We start from the raw sequence: 20,138 nt of genomic DNA, 5'->3' as shown, positions 1-20,138 counted from the left end.
TACTCTGGCGGGTTTTCTTTGGAATAGGGGGTTAATTACAGAAAGCCCCTCTAAAATTGATTTAAAATATAGTTTGACCCCTGTATTTTCAATTTTTCATTTTAGCCGTTATATTATTAGGAACAGAGATTTTGAGATAATAAGATATTTTTAATTCAATAATTTAGTGATTCAATATGGTAATTTTTTTATTATTTTTTTTTAAAATAAGGATCGAGAATTAGAGAAATAGAATTTTAAAATCTTTTCGATTTATTCAAATACACTTATCATTAAAATAAACATGTGAGTGCATGATAATTTTAATTTTAAACTCTAAATTTATTAATAAATAAGCATATGCGATTCAAAATTTACATCTCAAATATTTACATAAACTGATGCTTTTTCATGAAGTCAATATGTAATTTTAATACTCTTCAATTATTTTAACGTTTCACATAATTAATGACTAACGAGGAACCAATAAAATTTAATAGGTAACCTGTTAGTATATGTAAATTTGTTTTCATATTAATAATTTTATGTTAAATTTTTACCAAATAAGCATAGAAAGTGTTACCGTTATTAATAATTTAAATTAGTTAAAAAGTTAAATTTATTGAATTAAAAATATTAAATTTTATTTCAATATAAATCTATTTTAAATTGTCATTAAGCTAATCAAATAAAATTCACTTATTAGTATTTTAAAGATGTAAATTATGTCAGTTTATTTATTTTTATATAAACTTATTTAACTTTTTAATTATAATTTCAAGATAATAACATTTTTAGGCTGTTGTATCATTCAAAGCACATTTAAAAGTTTCGGAATTAGATTATACTTTATTTTTTTATTTTTATAATTTCTATCAATTGAAAAGATTTAGTTAGATTCTCACAAATCATATATGATTTTTATTTTTTTTTTAAATAAAATTTTTAAAATTAAAAAGGAAATACTTTATTCCAAAATTAAATTAAATTTTCAAAGTAATTACATTACACTTTATTTTTCTTTTTTAAAGGATGCCGTTTATTTCAGTGATAGTAAGGATTAAAAATACTCATTTGGAAAGCTTTCGGATGATAATATTTTGAAACACATCATCTTGTAAATTTTTTTAAATACAGACTAAATTGTCATTAATAACAAAACTTAGAGACTAACATCAAATTTCTTTAATTAAAATTATTGGACTAATAGTTAAAGATAATGGTGATTATCAATAGTTAAATAACAATTGAAAATGTAAAAGTAGAAAAATTGACAATGAACAGCTCAATCTGAAAATAAATATTATACATAAAGTGGAAGAATTGATTATTCTAAATGTGTGCAAGCAATTACAGATGGTTCTAAGTTGCAGCAATCTCGTGGAGACTAAAATCCATTTAAGTATGTGCATGGCATTAGTTGTACTACAATAATGCATAATAAATAAATAAAAGAAAAAAAAATGGGAAAGTGGAAAAACAAAAAGGCCTAATGGATACTGTCAAGCAAAGCAAAGAAAGGAAAATAATTAAAGTAAATGAAGTTAGTGGTCAAAACATCTTTATGAAAAGCAAAGTACAAAATACAAATCAATCAACTTTTTTCCTTACAAATTAAGAATTAAAAGACAACGTGCATGTTCATCTCACCTAATATATCAATGCAAGATTTGTGTGAAGCCAACTTTAGCTCCTCTTTTTATAATTTTATTAAGTAAAACTTTATATGAATCAAGCAATTGCTTTTCTTCCTAGCTAGGAATGCCAAAACTAGATGATTATATATGGGCTTTTTTCTTTAGAAAAAAAAAAAGAACTAAGGAAAGAAAAAGCCCAAACCTTTCTGATCCAAGAAATTAGTACTGTCGGCCATGGCATTGAGAATAAACATCCAGAGTAATTCTGTAACAAAAGCAAATCCTACTGAAACACAGGTTTGTGGAAGTATTTCTATTTCTTACTACTAACGTGTAAATTATAAATTTTCGTTAATAACTGAATAAAAGCCAACCAAAATATGTGGAAAATCATCATTTTTATAAATAAAGCAAAGAACTTAGCTTTAAATGGCTCGTCTTTAGAACATCTAATGCAGAACAAAAAATTCCAAGGGAAACAAACAATAGCACCACGCACCTGAGAAAAATCCAGAGAATGGAACTCCTAGCATCTTCAAGATTTTTTGTTAGAAGATCTCTATCAAGGACAGAGAACTACATTCCTCCATATTTACAAGGAATTCTCTCAATCAGATACATGGCTTATCATATTTATAGCCATTAGCTAAGTGGAAGCAGAAATACTAAAGCAAAAATCTGTAGGATCAGAGACCAAAGCATAGCAAACTAAGTTTCTTCCGACCCATACTCCCAAATTGTCGATCAGTAAAATCTTCTTTTTCCTGTTTCTAATTACTGCACCAAACATTTCTCAAGACTTTGTTGAAAGAGCACCAAGTATCATCCACATCCACACTCAATTTAACAGAAGTCATAGGGGTGAACTCCCATATTGGTTTTTTATGTTATTCTATATTTCAATCTTTTCTAATCTCCCCTCGCTCTTTACCCAGCTGAAGTTCGACATGTTTATAGTCTCACTTAGGATTCAGCCTTCTCATCCCAGCTTACAAGTCTTGTTGCATGCCCTGACCTTTCATTGTCTAACTACTATAAGAAGGAAAGCACAAACAATATAAGCTGAATCACAGGAATTGATTTTTATGTCAGTTGTCATGGAAATCCGAACCACTCATTTCCCTTCTAATTGAACGTAGTGTAAGTTTTATCTCTTCCATATCTATGTGGGATTGATCTCCAGCAAGAAATAAATGAACATTGCCCTTCATTATAATCCAGCTGCAACCTGGACTCTTCTTGATTCCTTTGGATTCTTTTGCCATTCTTACTCGGTCTCCGTCCTTCTTTTTTCCAACATTATTATACAGATCAGATAATACAACATAAGGGGTTGCACTATTAGGTTCCAATTTCATAAGGTGTTGGGCAGCAAGCTTTGCCAGGTCAACACGAAAGTGAATCCTGCTAGCACCTAGAAGAGCTCCCCAAACCCCAGCATGGGGCTCAAAAGGCATTGAGTGGATTAAATTAATTGCTTCATCCAGCAATCCAGCTCGGCCAAGGAGATCAACCATGCATGCATAGTGATCTAGCCATGGTTCAAATTTATAGACGTATTTCATCAAATTAAAATACTTCCATCCTTCTTCTACTAATCCTACATGAGTACAGGCTGATAGAATACCAAGAAACGTTATTTCATTAGGTTCCCAACCTTCTTCCTGCATTTTGCTAAATAAATGAAGAGCTTCTTTGCCATACCCATTTTGGCTAAGCCCAGTTATCATCGAGTTGAAAGAAATAAGATTGGGTGCACCGATACTTGTAAAGACCTGGTAAGCTTCAGCGACACTTCCACATTTTGAGTACATTGAAACCAGTGAATTCTGAATAGACAAATCAAATTGCATATCCGTCTTCAATACATGGGCATGGATCTGCGACCCTTGGTTTAGTGTTGCCAAACCAGCTGAAGCGCTAAGCAGGCTACTTATAGTCAGTGAGTTTGGCTTGACTGCTCCTTTAAGCATCTCAAAAAACCAATGAAAAGCCTCCTCATAGTCCCCATTATTCACAAAACCAGAAATCAATGCTGTCCAAGCTACATCATCTTTCTCAGGCATCATTTTAAACAATTGGATGGCTTTCTCAACCCTTCCTACAGCAGAAAATCCTGCAATCACAGTCGTCCAAGAAACCACATCTTTTCCTGGCATCTCCTCAAATAATCTAAAAGCTTCCTCAACTTCATCATGTTGAATATAACCAGCAATTAATGAATTCCAAGAAACCACGTCTTTTTTGTTCATCATCTGAAATATTCTGTTTGCTTCAGCCATGTAGCCAAACCTACAATACATTGTGATGATAGAATTTCCCAAAAAGATGTCGAACACAAATCCCATGCGCAAAACCAAACCATGCACTTGTATCCCTTCTCTGTATCTTCCAAAATGGCCACAAGCTTCAAACATTACAGTCAAGGTAGTAGAATTAACTGCACCAACTCCTTCACTTCTCATACTCAAAAACAAGCTCCACCCTTCTTCAAAAGACCCCGCGTTCATATACCCATCAATCATAGCTGTCCAAGCAACCACATTTCTCATCGGCATACTATCAAACAACCCTCTAGCCTCAACAATCCTTCCCTTCTTGCAATATCCGTCAACCATAGAGCTCCAAGAAACAACATCTTTATCCATCATTCCCTCAAACACTCGAATCGCCTCTACCAATTTCCCGGCCTTCAAGAGCCCATTAATCATTGCATTGGAGCAAACCGGATCCCGCCACTTAACCGGCATCTCGCCGTACAACTTCTCTGCCTTATCAAACATTCCCGCCAGAAGAAATCCAGTTATCATGGCCCCATAAGAAACCGCATTCCTCTCGTTTATCCGAGAAAACAAACTAAATGCCTCATCTACCATACAGCTGTTCCTTATATATGCGGTAATCATAGCATTATATGAAGCTGTGCTTCGCTCGGGAATTTCATCAAACAGTTTCCGTGCTTTCGCAATTTGGCCATTGTTGGCATACACAGTTAGCATGGAAGTGTGAGATATTATGTTCTTGTGCGGCATGCGGTTGAATATTGACTCGGATGCTTCAATATTGCCGTCCATACCGTGTTTCATGATGAGGGAATTGCAATAAACAAGAAATTTATCGCCCTTTTTACTTTTCTGGATGCGTTTCAATGGGACATGAGGTGAAAAATTGGAATAATAAATAGCTAAGAATGATGACTTATGGCGATAGAGATGTTGGCAGAAACGAGAGTTCATTCTTGTTGCTAGCATTGTTTTGGTCTCTGTATTTGATGAAGCCCACTGGCCACTCTATGTCGCCGGAATCTATAACCAGACCACGCTCAGGCCGACGGCGCATTCTCCAGTTCCACAACCGCTGTTTGAATATGAGAAGAAAGAAATAGATACTTCTCGGTTAACTTTCTAAAATTGACAAGTCTGTCGAGCAAGATTTTGGATGAAGAGGGGAATAAATTGAGGGTAAAAAAGTAAATCAATAAAGAATCTCTCGTCTGGGTAGAATGTTTTCCATTTTCGGTGGGTCAAATTTTTGGATTACTGACTTGATCGAATTTTATTTAGATATAAATATTATATGATTAAATTTAAAATAGATTTGAGTTTTTTATGAAAGAATTAAAATAAATTTGAATGTTATATTTTATATGTCCGTTAGTTAAATTTATCTATATAAATAATTAATTAATATATTTTGTATATTCTATGAAAATATTCATTTCCTTTTTTTTTTTTTTTTTGAGTGTCAATCTTTCTCCTGTTTGGAGGATAGGGGAATGGCGTACATGTAACGTTTTTGTTATTCTCATGTCGATTCATGGTCGCTCCTCCGTCTTGATGAAAATTTTATTTTAGTGTGTTTTTTGAGTAGTAGAATGTGACATCAATGATTTTTGCATTCTAAACTATAGGAGAATGAGAGGTAGAGCTCTCTTTATCTCTTTCTTATGCTCTTTTTCTCTAATCTACCAAAAACTCTATTACAAATTCTCTTGATCGTGAGAAAATTAAAATGGTTTCGTTTTCAATTTTAGTTGTTTCATCTTTTTAGATAATTATGGTCCCGTTAATAGCGGTGCATTCGATGAATACTCAAATAGCATGAGAAATGTATTCCTAGTTTGGTTAGGCTGAATTTAGTTTCATCATGTGGTTAACTTTCTTTATTTTGGTTCAATTTCTAAATTATATATTTGTTTATAAGTTATTAAATTAAATTTATAAACTCAAATGGATTTGAGTTCTCATCGGGTTTAAAACGATTTCATATATTAAATAAATTTAAACACTAGTAATTTTTTATTCTTGGTACCTCCCTTTTTTATTAATTAATTTAATACTAAAAATCAAAACAAATAACAAAATATTGATACCAAATAATAATTTTCTGGCATATTTTTATAAATACTATTAATTTTATTTTTAATTATATTTCATTAAATACTATGAGATTATAAGATAATTCGCACACATCATATTAGAGAGGATTTCCATGCACCAACTTCAACTTTTCCACTAAAAAAACAAAGGAAATTTACAGAAAAATGTTACTATTTACTATCACACACAAGTATACCATGTTCAGCTGTGCTGTACTAAGATTATCAAAAAACTTGTATCATACTTTCTCATCTATAGTGACTTACAATGAAACATTTTCAGCACCTGACCTCATTTCTCCTTCAGATTTATCTTCAGGTACCTCAGTGTTTGAGAACTCCTCTGGCCTATTATCATCCAACTTCTTTCCAGGCAGCTGACGGCTTGACAACTCCTGCAGTCCATTACCATCCAATTTCTTTCCGGTTTGCTGAGGTTCTGACAACTCCTCCAGTCCATTACCGCCATTTGAGCTGCTGCTGGCTACCTCATTCTCGTCTATTCTCTCCAGGCCTTCGACATCTACATTCTTCATTTGGTCCTCTGCAGACTCGCTTGAACCAGCCTGGACAACTCTCTCCTTGATTTTATCATCAAGGTCATTGCCATAACTAGAGGATGTGGAACTAGAAACAACTGGGATTCTTTGAACTTGAGGGGATGTAAGAGATTCATCATCAGAAGAATCAGACTCTGGAGATATTTCTTGTTCTGTTACATCAGATAAACCACTTGGAGATTTTCGTGACCCTTTCCGGGAAAGTACATGCTTTATGTTGCGAGCAGACTTCTCTGCGCGTTTCAAAATACTCTTCGCCATGCCTTTGACATTTCCCTTCCCTGGACTCTCTGACCCACTTCCCTCAGGACTCAAATTAACTTCTTTTGGATTCTTAACTACTGCAGATGCAGGAAGGGTGTCTTCCACTATGAACTTCACGCCAATCTCCTTATGATTAACTGCTTTAATGTTAGCATAAGGAGATTGAACAGTCTCCTCGTTTCTGCCTGAATTTTCCTCATTTTTAGGACCTCTGCGAAATACTGAGCTGAGCTTATGTAAACCATGTCGGACTTTGTTCATTGTACGTTTACCCTCTGTGTTCTCGTCACTACTGCTACTCTCATTGTTAAGGGGCCCGGAATGAGTTCCACCAAATGAATCACCAGGAACTCCATCAACTTGATTATCGAGGCGCTTACTCTTCCCTTTTCTAGGCTCCCAAGTTTGCGACACTTCACTTCCAGGTTGGTGGACCCATATCCCAGTTCCTTCTTGCCCTTCAATGTTGATAGGCTCAAAATTATCAGGAGACTTGTCTGTTGTTCTGGATGAAAAAGAAGCACTATTTGCAGTCTCACTGGTAAAGGAATCTCCCATTTCTTCCTTCCTCAATGGTTCTCCATCAAAAAAATTAGCACCCCCCTGAACAAATTACATTCAAGATTCTCATTGGATAATCCCATGAGAAAAGTGCACTGCTTTTTTTTTTCTTTCCAAACATTTGAAACCCAAAGATTCCATTTGCTTTCAAATAGAATTTTATTAAGATTACCTTTATATTTTCTTCAAGCACAGTTATGGCAAGATGCAGTCTCCCCATTTTAATTTTCTGGAGTGGCAACCACATATCATGTCTCTCACCATCTCTAAGATCACTGATGTTAATAGTACAATCCCTGTAGAAAACATCAGATACAATACATTGAAATTATATCATGCAATATGAAATAAACAGAAAGTATAATCACCATGGAAATTAATAAGACAAATAAATAACAATATTGTCCTTTTACTTGACAGTAATGAAAATATAATCATTTAACCATAGCCTTATCATGGGGAGAATAGACAAACCCAAGAGAATCGTCAACAAAACGGTCCTTGTCACGAACTTCAATAGCTAGCACATTAGGCAAATCCCATGTGCAAATGGGGATCTTGAATTCTTCATGCCATTTTGGAGCCAGAGTTTTCCTTTGTATCTTTGTCCTGAATTTGTAAGGGCCAAGTTGTCCTTTAACATATGGATCAGCCAATCCTGAAAAAGAAACAAATCATTTATCTCATACACGTGGAACATTACATGGTGAAAGTTGAACCATCAGTAGCTAAAATTAACCATTTAAGTCAGATGGTTTCATGTCAGAAGCTTCCACAACTTCAACTTTGGCATAAGCAATGGGTTCCTTCTCATCCACGGAGAACCAACTTTCTGACAAGCAAACAATTGTAAACAAGGTTACAAATTTCACTTACTAGTAAAAATACAGTTAAGCACCAGATTCTACAATAATTTCTCTAATAGCTTAAAGAAGGTAACAGAAGTGCTAATGTCAATATCACCACTTGTTTTTCTAAAACAGAAAATTTTCAGATTAAAACTCTACAAGGAAAGTCATATCCACCTCTAAAATAAATGAAAATTCTCCTTTAAAGATAGAGCTATAACAGAGAAGCAACCTCATTTAACAATGCTTAGGTTCTTTATTGTCAGTTCCTGGAGAAATATACATCCTAATTCACCAATTGCCATTACGCAATAATATTTTCTTCCACAAAAGTTCTAGTGCTCTAACATGCCAACCTAAAGTCACCTAAGCCCGTCAAACCATGTCATGACAAATTAAGGCCATAAAAATTTCATAGCAATGTGATCATGTGTGATGTGTCCGCTGAAAAGAGAAATTTGAAATAGTTTCAGAGCACCATTTTTGGCTGAAATCGACTTCTGTAAATATGTTCACCAGAAAAGTGGATATTGATAACCATCAAAATAAAGCCAAAAAAGCACATCCCGATTAAAATGCTAAAAATAGTGGATGTGAAAATAATTTCAAGGCATTTTTAGTGGATGAAACCCAAGTTCTGAAAGCAAGATTAAGATAATGAAAAGAGAGAGAGAAGTAGATGAGAATTCCACTTAAAAGGAAATTATGTTCAGAATGCACCACGAATCTCCTAGGTGACATTGATAAACAAGGGGTCAACTTCCTTATTAAGGGCACTGTAATAATCACAGCCAACAATGGTTGCTCAAGAGTAAAGACATTCACTTGGGAAAATAATCCTGAGGAAGTCCTATACAACTTTGCCTATTGGTAAATCACCTGGCTCTGCAGAAGCAAATTTCTCCACATCCACAACTAGCATGTTGGGCTGCAAGCAGGAAAAACATTACACAGTTAAAACACTATTGTTAGTTCTCCCAAATAAGTGAAAAACTGTCACTAACTGAAGAATTCCCACAGGACCAAAAAAGAAAAAAATGTTGATATTTGGCCTAAATGAGATATTTTTAGTGAAAAAAAAAAAACACAATATTAGTTTATAACAATGCCCTCATTTTGGCCAAACATATTTTTTTTTTTATAGTCCAAATTTTAAAGAATAGAAGGATGACAAGTCAATTTGACTAGGCCTACAAGAACCCTATATGGATTCATTTTCACCATTCAGTTGTGTTTAAGATCAATTCCTCATTGATACTGTAAATCTTTCTATACTACTTTGCATGTCATTTTAGGTCTCTCTTTCCCTTCTCAGTCCTTACAAAAAAAAAAGAAAGAAAGAAAGAAAGAAAGAAAGAAAGAAAAAGAAATACCTGAACAAGTGTCTGCTCAAATGCAACTGACAGAAGCTTGTCCTAATCAAGATCGTGAGATTTTGGATAAAGATAGTGAGATGGTGAGAATGCGTATGTCAAGATCATTTAAGTGTGAGAGTCAGGAAATGAACAAAGAAATGGGGAAAATTTTAAGAAAAATTGTTTGAATATGACTTACTAGCCATCCAGCAATCCCTGGAAGTTCAGTAACATCAAGCCCATGAGTGAAGATAGGTTTGACAGTCATTTGGAAATAAGGTGGCTCAGCAAAGCATACCCTCAAACGGCCAAGGAAAGGCCAATGGCGAAGGAACTTCACTCCAATCAAGACCTAAAACAGATGGGAATCAGTTGAAGTGAAATAATACTAGTCAGATTGTAATAACTTGATGGAAATGGCAATTGAAGTGATGCTTGAGAGAGAGAGAGATAGGGAGACAGAGGGAGAGAGAGCAGAGAGAAGAAGGATCTAAATGATGTCACATACTTGGATAGTAAGTTCATCACCCACTAAAAGAATTTCATATTCCATATAAGAAAGAATGAAGAACATTCCAGGTTTCATGTGAGAGACACAAGAACCAGAATTGGAAATGCTTATCATCAAATAATGAATTAATGCCATCCAGTTCCCTATTTGCAAATGCAATTTGCCAAGAATAAAGCTATGTTAACATGGAATAGCTTCCTTAATAATACCCTCAATGCAATTTAAAAAATAAAGAGAAAAGGGAAAAGTGAAAAACATAAGGAATAAATTTCCTTTAAATCATGTTGATATAATTAGAAAAACTAACAATATTAAAGATTATGTTAAGGCATCCTGAAACTAGCAAATAAATAAATAATGCAAAATATGGATGGATCCACCTCATGTGAGGTAAAGCTATATAAAACCAAAGAATGTGCTAAAATTCCAGCAAAAGTGCAACAATTATGGATAAATGCATGTAAACTGTGTCATGGCTTAGAAGGATTCTCAGTTTCTTACCCTTTTGATATTTATGATCATGAAAGATGAAACAAAGATTATCATCATTTGCCAATGACTAAAAGTCATGCAGATACAACATACAATTACATAATACACTTTCAGTCCATAAAAATTAAAAACAAGAGTCAATAAAATATTATATCACTCATGGAATTCAATGAATCGAAGCTCTATACCTTCCCTTCGACATGCATGCCTGTCATATGCAACTTTGCCCACATTCCAAATCCCAGCCTTTTCCTTAACTTGACAGCAAGTATTGCACTCATGTCATCTGCGGTGCAAAAGTTCATTCCCAATTCCAATGCCTGCATTTATCATATTTAAACTCTACTAAATAAGACAATAAATTGCAGCACAAAATTTATAATAAAAGACTGATCAGCATGCTTGATGATATATACCAAGTGGTCATCGCTGGAGCATTCGCGAAGAACCCTCATTTCCGTGAGCAGTGGTGGGTTTCTTCCTAAATACATGTGTTGAACCACAGCCTTTTTCTGCCCATTTAACATATGCAAACATAAACAACCCACAATTTGAATCAGGAAATTTTCAGGGAAAAACTCAAAATTTTCAAGGCAGGTGCAGATGACCAACACCAACAAAATCAAATGACTATTTAAAATAATTTGGAAATCTCAGAACAATATTTCAAGAAGGAAAATTTGAATGGCCCTTTAGTCATGGATTGGATTTAAATACACGAATCTTGGAAATGAAAATTGATTAGAGACATATATCTGGACATGAGATGGGAATTCTCAAAAATCTTGGTTGATTTTTGTCAACGATTTGAAGTAATGAAGCATAAAATCCACACCCTTATTGTAAACAACATGGGAAAATTTTTTTGGCTAAATGAGTGAGTCAACCATGCCGTATCATCATACTTGGTTCATTTTTTTAAGGGGAAAAAAAAAAAAAGCACAGCCTAGGGGCTTAGACCAACCAAAATTAACAGCACAACCTAAAACAAAAAAAAAAGAAAAAAAAAGAAAAAAGTATATATAAAGTACAAGAAAGAAGAATTCATACAGCGGTCCATGGCTTATACTTGTTCAAGAACCAAGGTATAATGGGGAGTAGAATCTTCTGCGATGCAATCTGCTCCATGCAAATGGGCCATATCTTTTCCATAGCATGATTCAACCACCGAACAGTTTCAGAATCAGAGAGCACCTAATAAAATCAATAAAGAGTTTTAGCCCAGCTTCTTTTCTTAGAAAAAGAAGAAAAAGCATAAAAGCATATTGCTCCCCTTTTGAAATCTTGATAAAGTTAGAAAAGATTCAAGAATATGAAGAACCGAACTCAAATTAAGAAAAGAAAGAAAGAATTTACTCTCTTCTGATTAGCTTGCTTTCTTTCATGGAACTGCAATTTCCTCCTCAATCTCACAACATACCTCTCATGAACCTTTCAAAGAAAGAAACCCATCAGCAGAAAGAAGAAGAGATTGAAAAGATAATACAAGAGAAAGAAGAAAGAAATGATACCGCGAAAAGATAGATCAAAGAAATGAAGTAGGCAATTGGGTGGCATTGATTGAAGAAAGAAAGCAACCAAAGCAAAAACAGTACAATGCCCACATGATGCATTATCGATATCTCCATTATATCCATCTCTGTGTCTTTGACTTCAACTCTTTCTATTACTTCACTTAGAGAATATCACTTCAAATACAAATCCCAGAAAATCCCATCACCGAATGAAGCAAAAGGAATTAGATTGACTTCCAATTGAACTCGAGAACTGGAGTAAGCTTGTGATTTATCCGGCGAAGAAACAGTGCCTTGAAATGCAAATAAGGAATGGGGTAAAGGAAAAAAGGGATAGGAACAAAAACAGATCGGTCATCGGAGATGAGTTATCATTATTATATATATTTGCGTATGTGTATTATTATTAATTAATTATTAATTAAAGAAAAGGAAAGAAGCCATGAAGCCAAGCGTTCAAAGGCTCCTAGTAGAAGCAATCGATGTGGATGAATTGATGAGATCAATGAGAGCGAGACTGTGACTGACAGTTGGGCGCCACGCGCCTAACACACGTTGTGAACATCTTGTACGCGAAAGTTAAGGCTGTTTCGTTGGGCCCTGCAATCAACTACTCAACTGTATAAATAAATAAATAATTTTTTTTTAGTTTCTTAGAAATATAAATTGTAAATAATTCATTTGTGAAGTTTTTTCTTTTAAAAAAAAATCATTTTGAAGCTTACGGCTTTTCTTTTAAAAATTTTATTTTAAATATTATGCAAAATGGTATGTTTCTTCATAAAATACTTATCTTGCTATACTTTTTTAAAATGTACACATGTGATTGTCAATGTAAATTAATATAATGATTGTTATTTTAAAGTTATTTAGATTTTTTTATGTTTTAAATAAAATTAAACAAAGGACACCCAATTTCTCTTTTTCTTCCGTTTGTTTTTTAAACAAAAAAACAACCATTTTCACGTAGGATGAATGCCCTCGCCGACTTGCCGTTTTCACACGGTGACGTTGAAAGCAATCCACATGCCGACAGCTTTTCGAGGGATTTTCTCCCTTTTTTTTCCATTTATATTTTCAAAGCCTATACTCGTTTAAAAAATTAATATATAGAAACAAATAAAAAGGGGGTAAGTTAATATCTCTGAAATTTTATTGAATCAACTCTAAAATAATGATTATTCAGTATTATGATAATGAATTATTAAATTTAATGGGCTAGTTAAAATTAATTCCCAATTCTTCTTATATTGATAAAGTTATAAATTTTTTTTAACTCGTATGAAATTAAAGTTAACAATTATCATATTCAATGTTTGTATTTAGAATTGTGTAATTGGTTTTTCAAAATATTAATATAAATATTTAATTTAAAATGTATATATATAGTAAAAAAATAATTTTTTTATCTTATTTTAATGTACTATACTTATATTATTTCGTTAGATATTAAATAACTCATATTTTTTGCATAAATTACTACTTAGAAAATGTTATACATTTGAAATAAATAAAAGAAAAATAGTGGTTATTAATGGGACAAAAAGAATACAGCATGATAATATTATGTTATACATGACGATATGCGATGCATATTAAAAATAAGGATAAAATACAAACAGTCCACACTTTAAATATTAAATAATAAAATTAAATATTTTTAATTTATTATAATTATAATGAAAAAGATAATTGAATTTTTAAAAATTAATAATTAATTATAATATAATTTGTTCAAAAAATTGTAAAAATTATTTATGTTTAATAATATTATTTGTTTTTATTTATTCATAAATTAGTTTTTATTCGCTTGTTTTTTTTTTTCTGATTTTATTCATACCTAGTGAAGAAACAAAGACTTCGGTGTATGACATAACCTGTTGGAGTGCAGGTTCCTTCGCCAGCGATCATTCTACATGAAGAAACCCAACTAGGGCAAAGGAACCAGAGATTTCATCAAGGAGTTTCGTTCTTCCCTTTTGGATGCGCACATCTTCGCGCTATGGAATCTAATATGGCTCTGGCAACAATTTTACTTTGAAAAAACTTCCATGCTCCTCCCTCAATTGTAACTCTTGGCCTGAACATGAAGCTCAAATTTAGATGTCGTACAAACTTTTAATTTTTAACAATTTCTAATTTCGTTCAATGATCTTCAGGCCCCTCGTTTACTAGACATACACCCAATTTCATGATACATGTTTTCCTAAACCAAATCAGATTTGCTTCAACGATTGTGAGTTCAAGTTGCAGTACATGTAATCCAAAAACCGAAAATGAATTCAGCGATGATGCCATTGGTCATAGATATTTTTAATGCTGTAGTTTACTGAAAAACGGATCATCTACTGAATAGAAGACAGATTTTTTTTTTCTCAAAAAAAAAACACTTGTATATCACTCAATAATTCCCTGAAGGAAAATGAAATTTAGGGTAGTTCCCTGAATTAAAACATGATAGAGAACATGTAAAACCTTGAGGCTACCCCAAAGATCAACTGTTGGCCGGGTGAAATTGAGCTCTCGTAACTAGGAATTTCAAACAAGAACCCATTTGGATCGGCCTTCATCTCCATTTCAGAAAAACAATGACATTCTAAGCATAAAGGAATTAATGAAATATGAGGATTGAAGAGTGTATTAACACCTTTCTTCGAACTGCGAGCCACAACATCTGCTTGCACATAGTGAAAGGAATTAAAACTACGTTTCTATTTGCCTGCAACGGAACAGAGACGGCAATGGAGGCTACGCCGCCCGCTCCGCTCTGTTCTCTCAAAGGCATTGACATCTGAAACCCTACTTCACTATTATTTATAGTGAGTTTTCCTGTGTGAATTGTCTATTTTGCCATTTTCTTCTTTCAAAAAAAAGCTTACCAGCCATCCACTTTTTTTCCTTTAAATTTATGAAAAAGCCTGTAATTTTTACTGATTGATCAAATAAAATTAATTTTTATCGATTAAATCTCCATATTTTTTTAAGAGGTCAATAAATTTTAATTTAATATAATATTATTTTTTGATTTAAAAATAACATGTATAAATCTTTATTTAAAAATACAAAGATTTATAAATACAAAATATATTATTTTTTTAATATATGAAAAATATATTGTATTTCCTTGTTTATAATTATTTGACTAGGACAATCAATAATTGATAGAGCTGAATAAACATTGTTTGTTTTTCTTTGGAGTATAAGTCTAATTAAAAATTGATTTTGAATTTTTTTGTTTAGGAGAAAAATATTATTTAAGATATTTTATTATTATTATTATTATTATTATTATTATTATTTTACATATTTAGAGTACACTCTCACATCGATATAACGCATTTAAATAAATAATTATAAATCTTCTTATATATTCAAATTCTTATTTTTCTAAACAAACATATTTGTTTATAAATATTTCCATAAAATATTAAAAATTATTATTTTTATCAAAGTGTTTATGCTGAAAAATATTATACAACCATAATATTTTTGATACTATAAAAACATATATGCTAAAAATATTTTAGATTTATTGGCTAAAAAAATTATAATTTTGCAGTTTTTCTATATTTATAATTAAAAATTTTAATTTTAAATTAGAAAGTCTTAATTTTTAAATTTTTTGTAATTATAATAATTTTTTAAATTAATTTTAATTATATATATTATTATTTTTATCATATAAAAAATTTAATTAATTTAATTAAATTTTAATTAACATTTTAAATTTCTTAATTATCTAAAATCACAAATGAGATTTTTATTTAAGAAAAAGAAAATTATATATTTTAATTATATATTTTAAAAATTTTATATAATTAAGAGTTTAAAATCTCAACTTACGTAATAAAAATAATGAGTCAAAGCATATTATCTAAATTAATTTAAATTTAATTTAAAATAATTTAAAAAATTACCATAAAAAAAATAATTATGAATATAAAAAATTATAAAATTGCAGTATTTTTAAGCCAATAGCACGATATTTTATAAAGCTTTGCTGTAAACTACAATCAAGAGACTAGAAAATTCAGAACATGTTGTCCCAACCTAAGAACTTTCTTGCTTATCCTCTCATTCTTCTCTTCTCCTTTCTTTTCTCCCCATTTCGAAAAAACCAATAAACAATACAAACTTCCAACATTATACACCAAAACAAAAATTTATTTTGTTATAGATTATAGCATAGATCTCTGCAACTCAGGAGTCCTAAAAGCCTCAAGTATTTTCAACTGTAAAAATCAAAGACAATCAATGTGTTACAAAATTTACAACAATTTAGCATCCTGAAACTTCATATCTCCCACTTTATACCAAGATCAAAACGCTTGGTCTTTTATATTGAATATCTTATAAGCAAAATCAGCAGTTGGCTTGGGCCATATAACAGGTGATCAACTGCCCTGGAGCCAAAAAGAGAAACCTGGTCATTAATCAACCAAGAAAATCAAGCACACAACCATGTCCGGACAAGAAGCTTAGACAAAATGGGTAGTTAGAATTCTATATTATTCAAGGTTGTTCCCTGCATTAGATTAAAAGCTGTGATTTACATTGTCAATCAATCTCTGGAATCAACAAACTGTAATTAATTGTAACAGTTCTATATTCCTTCTAAAAATTAAAGATCAAAATCGATGACAGCAGCAACAAGAGATAATCTAAAATAGGTAGCATTACTCTATAACATCAAGAAACCACAGTTAGAAAGTAAATGATGACAAGGAACATAAGAAAATTTCAGCATATCAAATGGAAATAAATATTCTTACCTTCACAAAATCACCTGTTTTGCTTATTATTCCAACGCTCCAAAGCCATAAGGTGGCCACACCTAAAGACAACAGAAATCAAGGGCCACATGAGCTAAATCTTTAGATTTGGATACAAGACAGTGAAGTTACAACCTAGGGTAAACAAATCATCCACTCTGCTACCATTCCAAAGAGGTATTGAAATTAAAATGCACATCTAGAATATAAAATACCATTCCTTTTCACACACACTGTCTCTCTCCTTAGAAACTTAAATTTAACACGCTATCGTTTGATGGTCATTGTTGTTGGTGGTAGAATAAATCGGGTTTTTGGAACCATTTCCAACATTCTTTGTGGCTGATTTTGTGGTGTTAGGATGATGTTGAGAATAATGAGAAGATAAGGTTGGCTGAGCTACGGTGGTCATGGCAGTCATGTTGAAATACATGCATTTCATTTACTGACCAATGATTACAGTTAACCAAAGCTTTATTTTTACAATTTCTTATGAACAAGAATCACGATGATCCCACAAAGAGATTAAAAACTGCACAACATATAGTCAGCACATGCACTATCCATAATTTGATGTTAGCCAAACCCAGTACATGAGCTGATTATAAAATAATAGTAAAACGTTTACCTACCCTACAAAACACTTTGCCTTGAATAAGACCATAAGGAACAGGCCCAAAATGCCTCGAGTCACTGGAAGCATAAACATTATCTCCCTGAATCCAAACATGCCCCTTTGGGACCTATCAACAGAATCAAATCCCAAACAAAAATTAATTAATTTAGAATCAGTAATGTATATTGGATCAAAGTGAAAGAGACAAATATACAGCCTCAGAACATATTCATATAAAAAGATGCTCCATTCATAAGAAAGAGGAAGAGAGAGCATTCAAAGAACTGATTCAAGATTAGATTTTTAGTACTCGCATTAAATTTCAAACAGTACATTAGAACCAAAATACACAGAACGAGTGTGTTAAGCAACATCTCCATTAGCATGTGATATCAGATACTTGCACTCATGGTTATTAATGACATGGGAACTTGGAAGCATATATAATTTATTTTTCATTTTATTCTCTATATACTGATGCAACATAGACAAGTAAGAGCATTGTAAGCAATAAACTGCTTTAAGGAGTTGAAAATGGGCAGATAGTAGATCAACCCTTCAAACTACAGCATATTGCTGAACTCATAAGCAGGCATTTGATAAATTTCAGGCCAGAAATACCTTCATAAACAAAGGTAAAAATAAACAAAGGTGACCTCCACAGTAGCAAAAGTGAAGTTAGAGCAGCCTGTGGAAACGCAAAAACAAGCATTGTGCTGCTAAGCAAAGCATTTCAATATCCAGCTGAAGGAAAAAAAAAATGTAAGGCTTAAAATGTTAAATTATAAAATATAAATGCTCAACTGATTCTTTAAAAATCAAGAGCATTTCATTGTGAAATCCCTCTGTTGGTCACTAGCATTCTGCAAACAGCTAACAGCAGCAAGGTGGAGAAATTACATGGTCATATAAACCTTCAGTTTAGAATCAAGAATTTTATAAGAATTCAATTCAATTGAATTCTTTTCTTGCAAAATTCTTGTTTAGAATAAAAGAATTCAAAATCTTTTAACTTTAAAAATTTTCATTATATATAAAAATAAAATCATGAATGATTTTACAATTTCATTTGAATTCTTTCCTCGTAAAATCATTCATGCCAAACGAGGGGAATATCTTCTCATAGTCAACGTTAGCACTGACATGTTATGAGCATTTGATAGTATCTAAAAATTTTAAGAAGAAACAAGGTTCACTTATTTGGCTAAGCCTTGCAGCAAAATAATCTAAGAAACAAGGTTCACTTATTCGCTTTGAGGTTTGAACTCTACAGACTCCATTTGGAAGCACTTGCAACAATTCACAAGAACTAAATACGAGGAAAACACTAAGTAAAGTTGCTATCTCAATACCCAGGTTGTTAAGAAACCATCCGGCTCACTTATGGCTGGTTTAAACGAAATACCAAGTAAATAAACACACACCAAAGGAAGAGGATAAGTAGTTAAGCAGGAAATTTTATTTGTATGGTATTTATCCTCAGAACATACATGTCCATCTTATGGAAATGATCAATCACACACAACAAAGCAAATCCTCAACATCACAGAATCTCCCTAAAATAAAAAATCACATTTTTCATTTACATGAAAATAAAATATCATTATTTTATTCAATTTTGACTGATGGGTAAAGTTGCAACTAATTTTCTTACAAAATTGCTCAAAGAACAATTGATGCCTACCACATACCACAGTAACTTGATTTGGTTATTACATTTTTTTCAAATAAAATAACCAGTAACCACATATCCATGAACTGCTAATCACAAGTAAGCTACATGTTAAAAATAAATTCAATCTTATTAGTAGGGAAAGAAGAAATATCATACAACAATGGTGTGGCAGCTGTCAGTACTAGAAGGGTCCAGCGAGAAAGAAATTCTATCACCCTCCATTCCCACAATGCGTTTAGTGACGATTTTTCTAGGATCTAAAGGGGAGCGAACCAGCACGACATCACCTGGTCCCACCTTCCCCAAACGGTGTGAAACGTGTTCCGCCAATAACACATCACCGGAAAGATTGAGCGTCGGAAGCATACTAGGACCGAACACCTGCAACCACATAATCGCACCCTGATTAAACCAAAAAAGAGAGGGGGAAGAAGAAGAAAAAGGAGGGAAGGGATAGAAAAATACGAGAGTGGGAGAGCATATGTAGGCGTTGGTGACGTGAAGCAAGCATAGAAACTTGGCTACGATGAACGTTTGAGACAGCGCTTCTTTGGCTATGCTACTCCATTCACTGATATATTTCACCACTCTCATCTCCTTCCTTCCTCTGTCCCTGTGCTGCTGCTGCGTGATAAAACTTTTGGGAAAAGAAATGCTTCGAGGTCACTCATTAGTCTGCTATTGTAATTATTTATTAATTTATTTTATATTTTATAATTATTATTATCAGTATATTCTTAACTTTTTTTCTTTTAATTTTATCTTCTATTTAATTTCTTTACTTATTTTTCTTAGCAAGTTTTCCTATATTTTTCCAATCAAATATATTGAAAAATATTCTAGGTTCACAGACTAAGCAGTACGAGTATAAATCTAAGACATCTTAGTTCGGTTTCAAAAAAAAAAAACTGCAGGCTTCAAGGGTTCAGAAAATGACCTTTTAACTGGAAGAAAAATGAACAAAAATACATAAAGC

General features: G+C 32.4%; 3 protein-coding genes across 8 annotated transcripts; all 3 read right to left on the bottom strand.

Annotated features, from left to right (window-relative positions):
• Positions 1–1,995: 1,995 nt before the first annotated feature.
• On the bottom strand, positions 1,996–5,168 carry LOC110601626 (pentatricopeptide repeat-containing protein At1g53600, mitochondrial). Its single transcript, XM_021738831.2, has one exon. It carries the CDS (start codon positions 4,865–4,867, stop codon positions 2,705–2,707), a length of 2,163 nt encoding a protein of 720 aa, XP_021594523.1. The 5' UTR covers positions 4,868–5,168; the 3' UTR covers positions 1,996–2,704.
• A 934-nt stretch (positions 5,169–6,102) lies between these two features.
• Positions 6,103–14,897, bottom strand: LOC110601302 (C2 domain-containing protein At1g53590). 5 transcript variants are annotated; one of them, XM_021738386.2, is made up of 14 exons: positions 14,747–14,897; positions 13,940–14,179; positions 12,097–12,709; positions 11,942–12,016; positions 11,636–11,779; positions 11,002–11,097; positions 10,774–10,905; positions 9,782–9,934; positions 9,601–9,642; positions 9,107–9,155; positions 8,119–8,211; positions 7,854–8,037; positions 7,552–7,675; positions 6,103–7,421 (listed from the first exon to the last, which is right to left on the bottom strand). In XM_021738386.2, exons 3-14 carry the CDS (start codon positions 12,220–12,222, stop codon positions 6,258–6,260), a joined length of 2,382 nt encoding a protein of 793 aa, XP_021594078.1. In that variant the 5' UTR covers positions 12,223–12,709; positions 13,940–14,179; positions 14,747–14,897; the 3' UTR covers positions 6,103–6,257. The 5 variants fall into 5 exon arrangements, with proteins under 5 accessions (XP_021594078.1, XP_043807039.1, XP_043807040.1 ...); XM_043951104.1 differs by having other exon boundaries at positions 14,575–14,895; XM_043951105.1 differs by having other exon boundaries at positions 12,097–12,699; positions 14,575–14,895.
• Positions 14,898–16,245: 1,348 nt separating this feature from the next.
• On the bottom strand, positions 16,246–19,976 carry LOC110601119 (mitochondrial inner membrane protease subunit 1). Of its 2 annotated transcripts, none has more exons than XM_021738134.2 (5): positions 19,628–19,976; positions 19,319–19,543; positions 17,504–17,614; positions 16,872–16,933; positions 16,246–16,502 (listed from the first exon to the last, which is right to left on the bottom strand). In XM_021738134.2, the coding sequence occupies exons 1-4, from the start codon at positions 19,754–19,756 to the stop codon at positions 16,898–16,900; spliced, it is 501 nt and encodes a 166-aa protein (XP_021593826.1). In that variant the 5' UTR covers positions 19,757–19,976; the 3' UTR covers positions 16,246–16,502; positions 16,872–16,897. The 2 variants fall into 2 exon arrangements, with proteins under 2 accessions (XP_021593826.1, XP_021593827.1); XM_021738135.2 differs by having other exon boundaries at positions 16,246–16,497.
• Positions 19,977–20,138: the final 162 nt, after the last annotated feature.

Source organism: Manihot esculenta, chromosome 15 (genome assembly GCF_001659605.2).
Source record: "Manihot esculenta cultivar AM560-2 chromosome 15, M.esculenta_v8, whole genome shotgun sequence".
Lineage (NCBI taxonomy): Eukaryota > Viridiplantae > Streptophyta > Magnoliopsida > Malpighiales > Euphorbiaceae > Manihot > Manihot esculenta.
The sequence above is the reverse complement of the archived record's forward strand: the minus strand, read 5'-3'. Positions and strand labels throughout refer to the sequence as shown.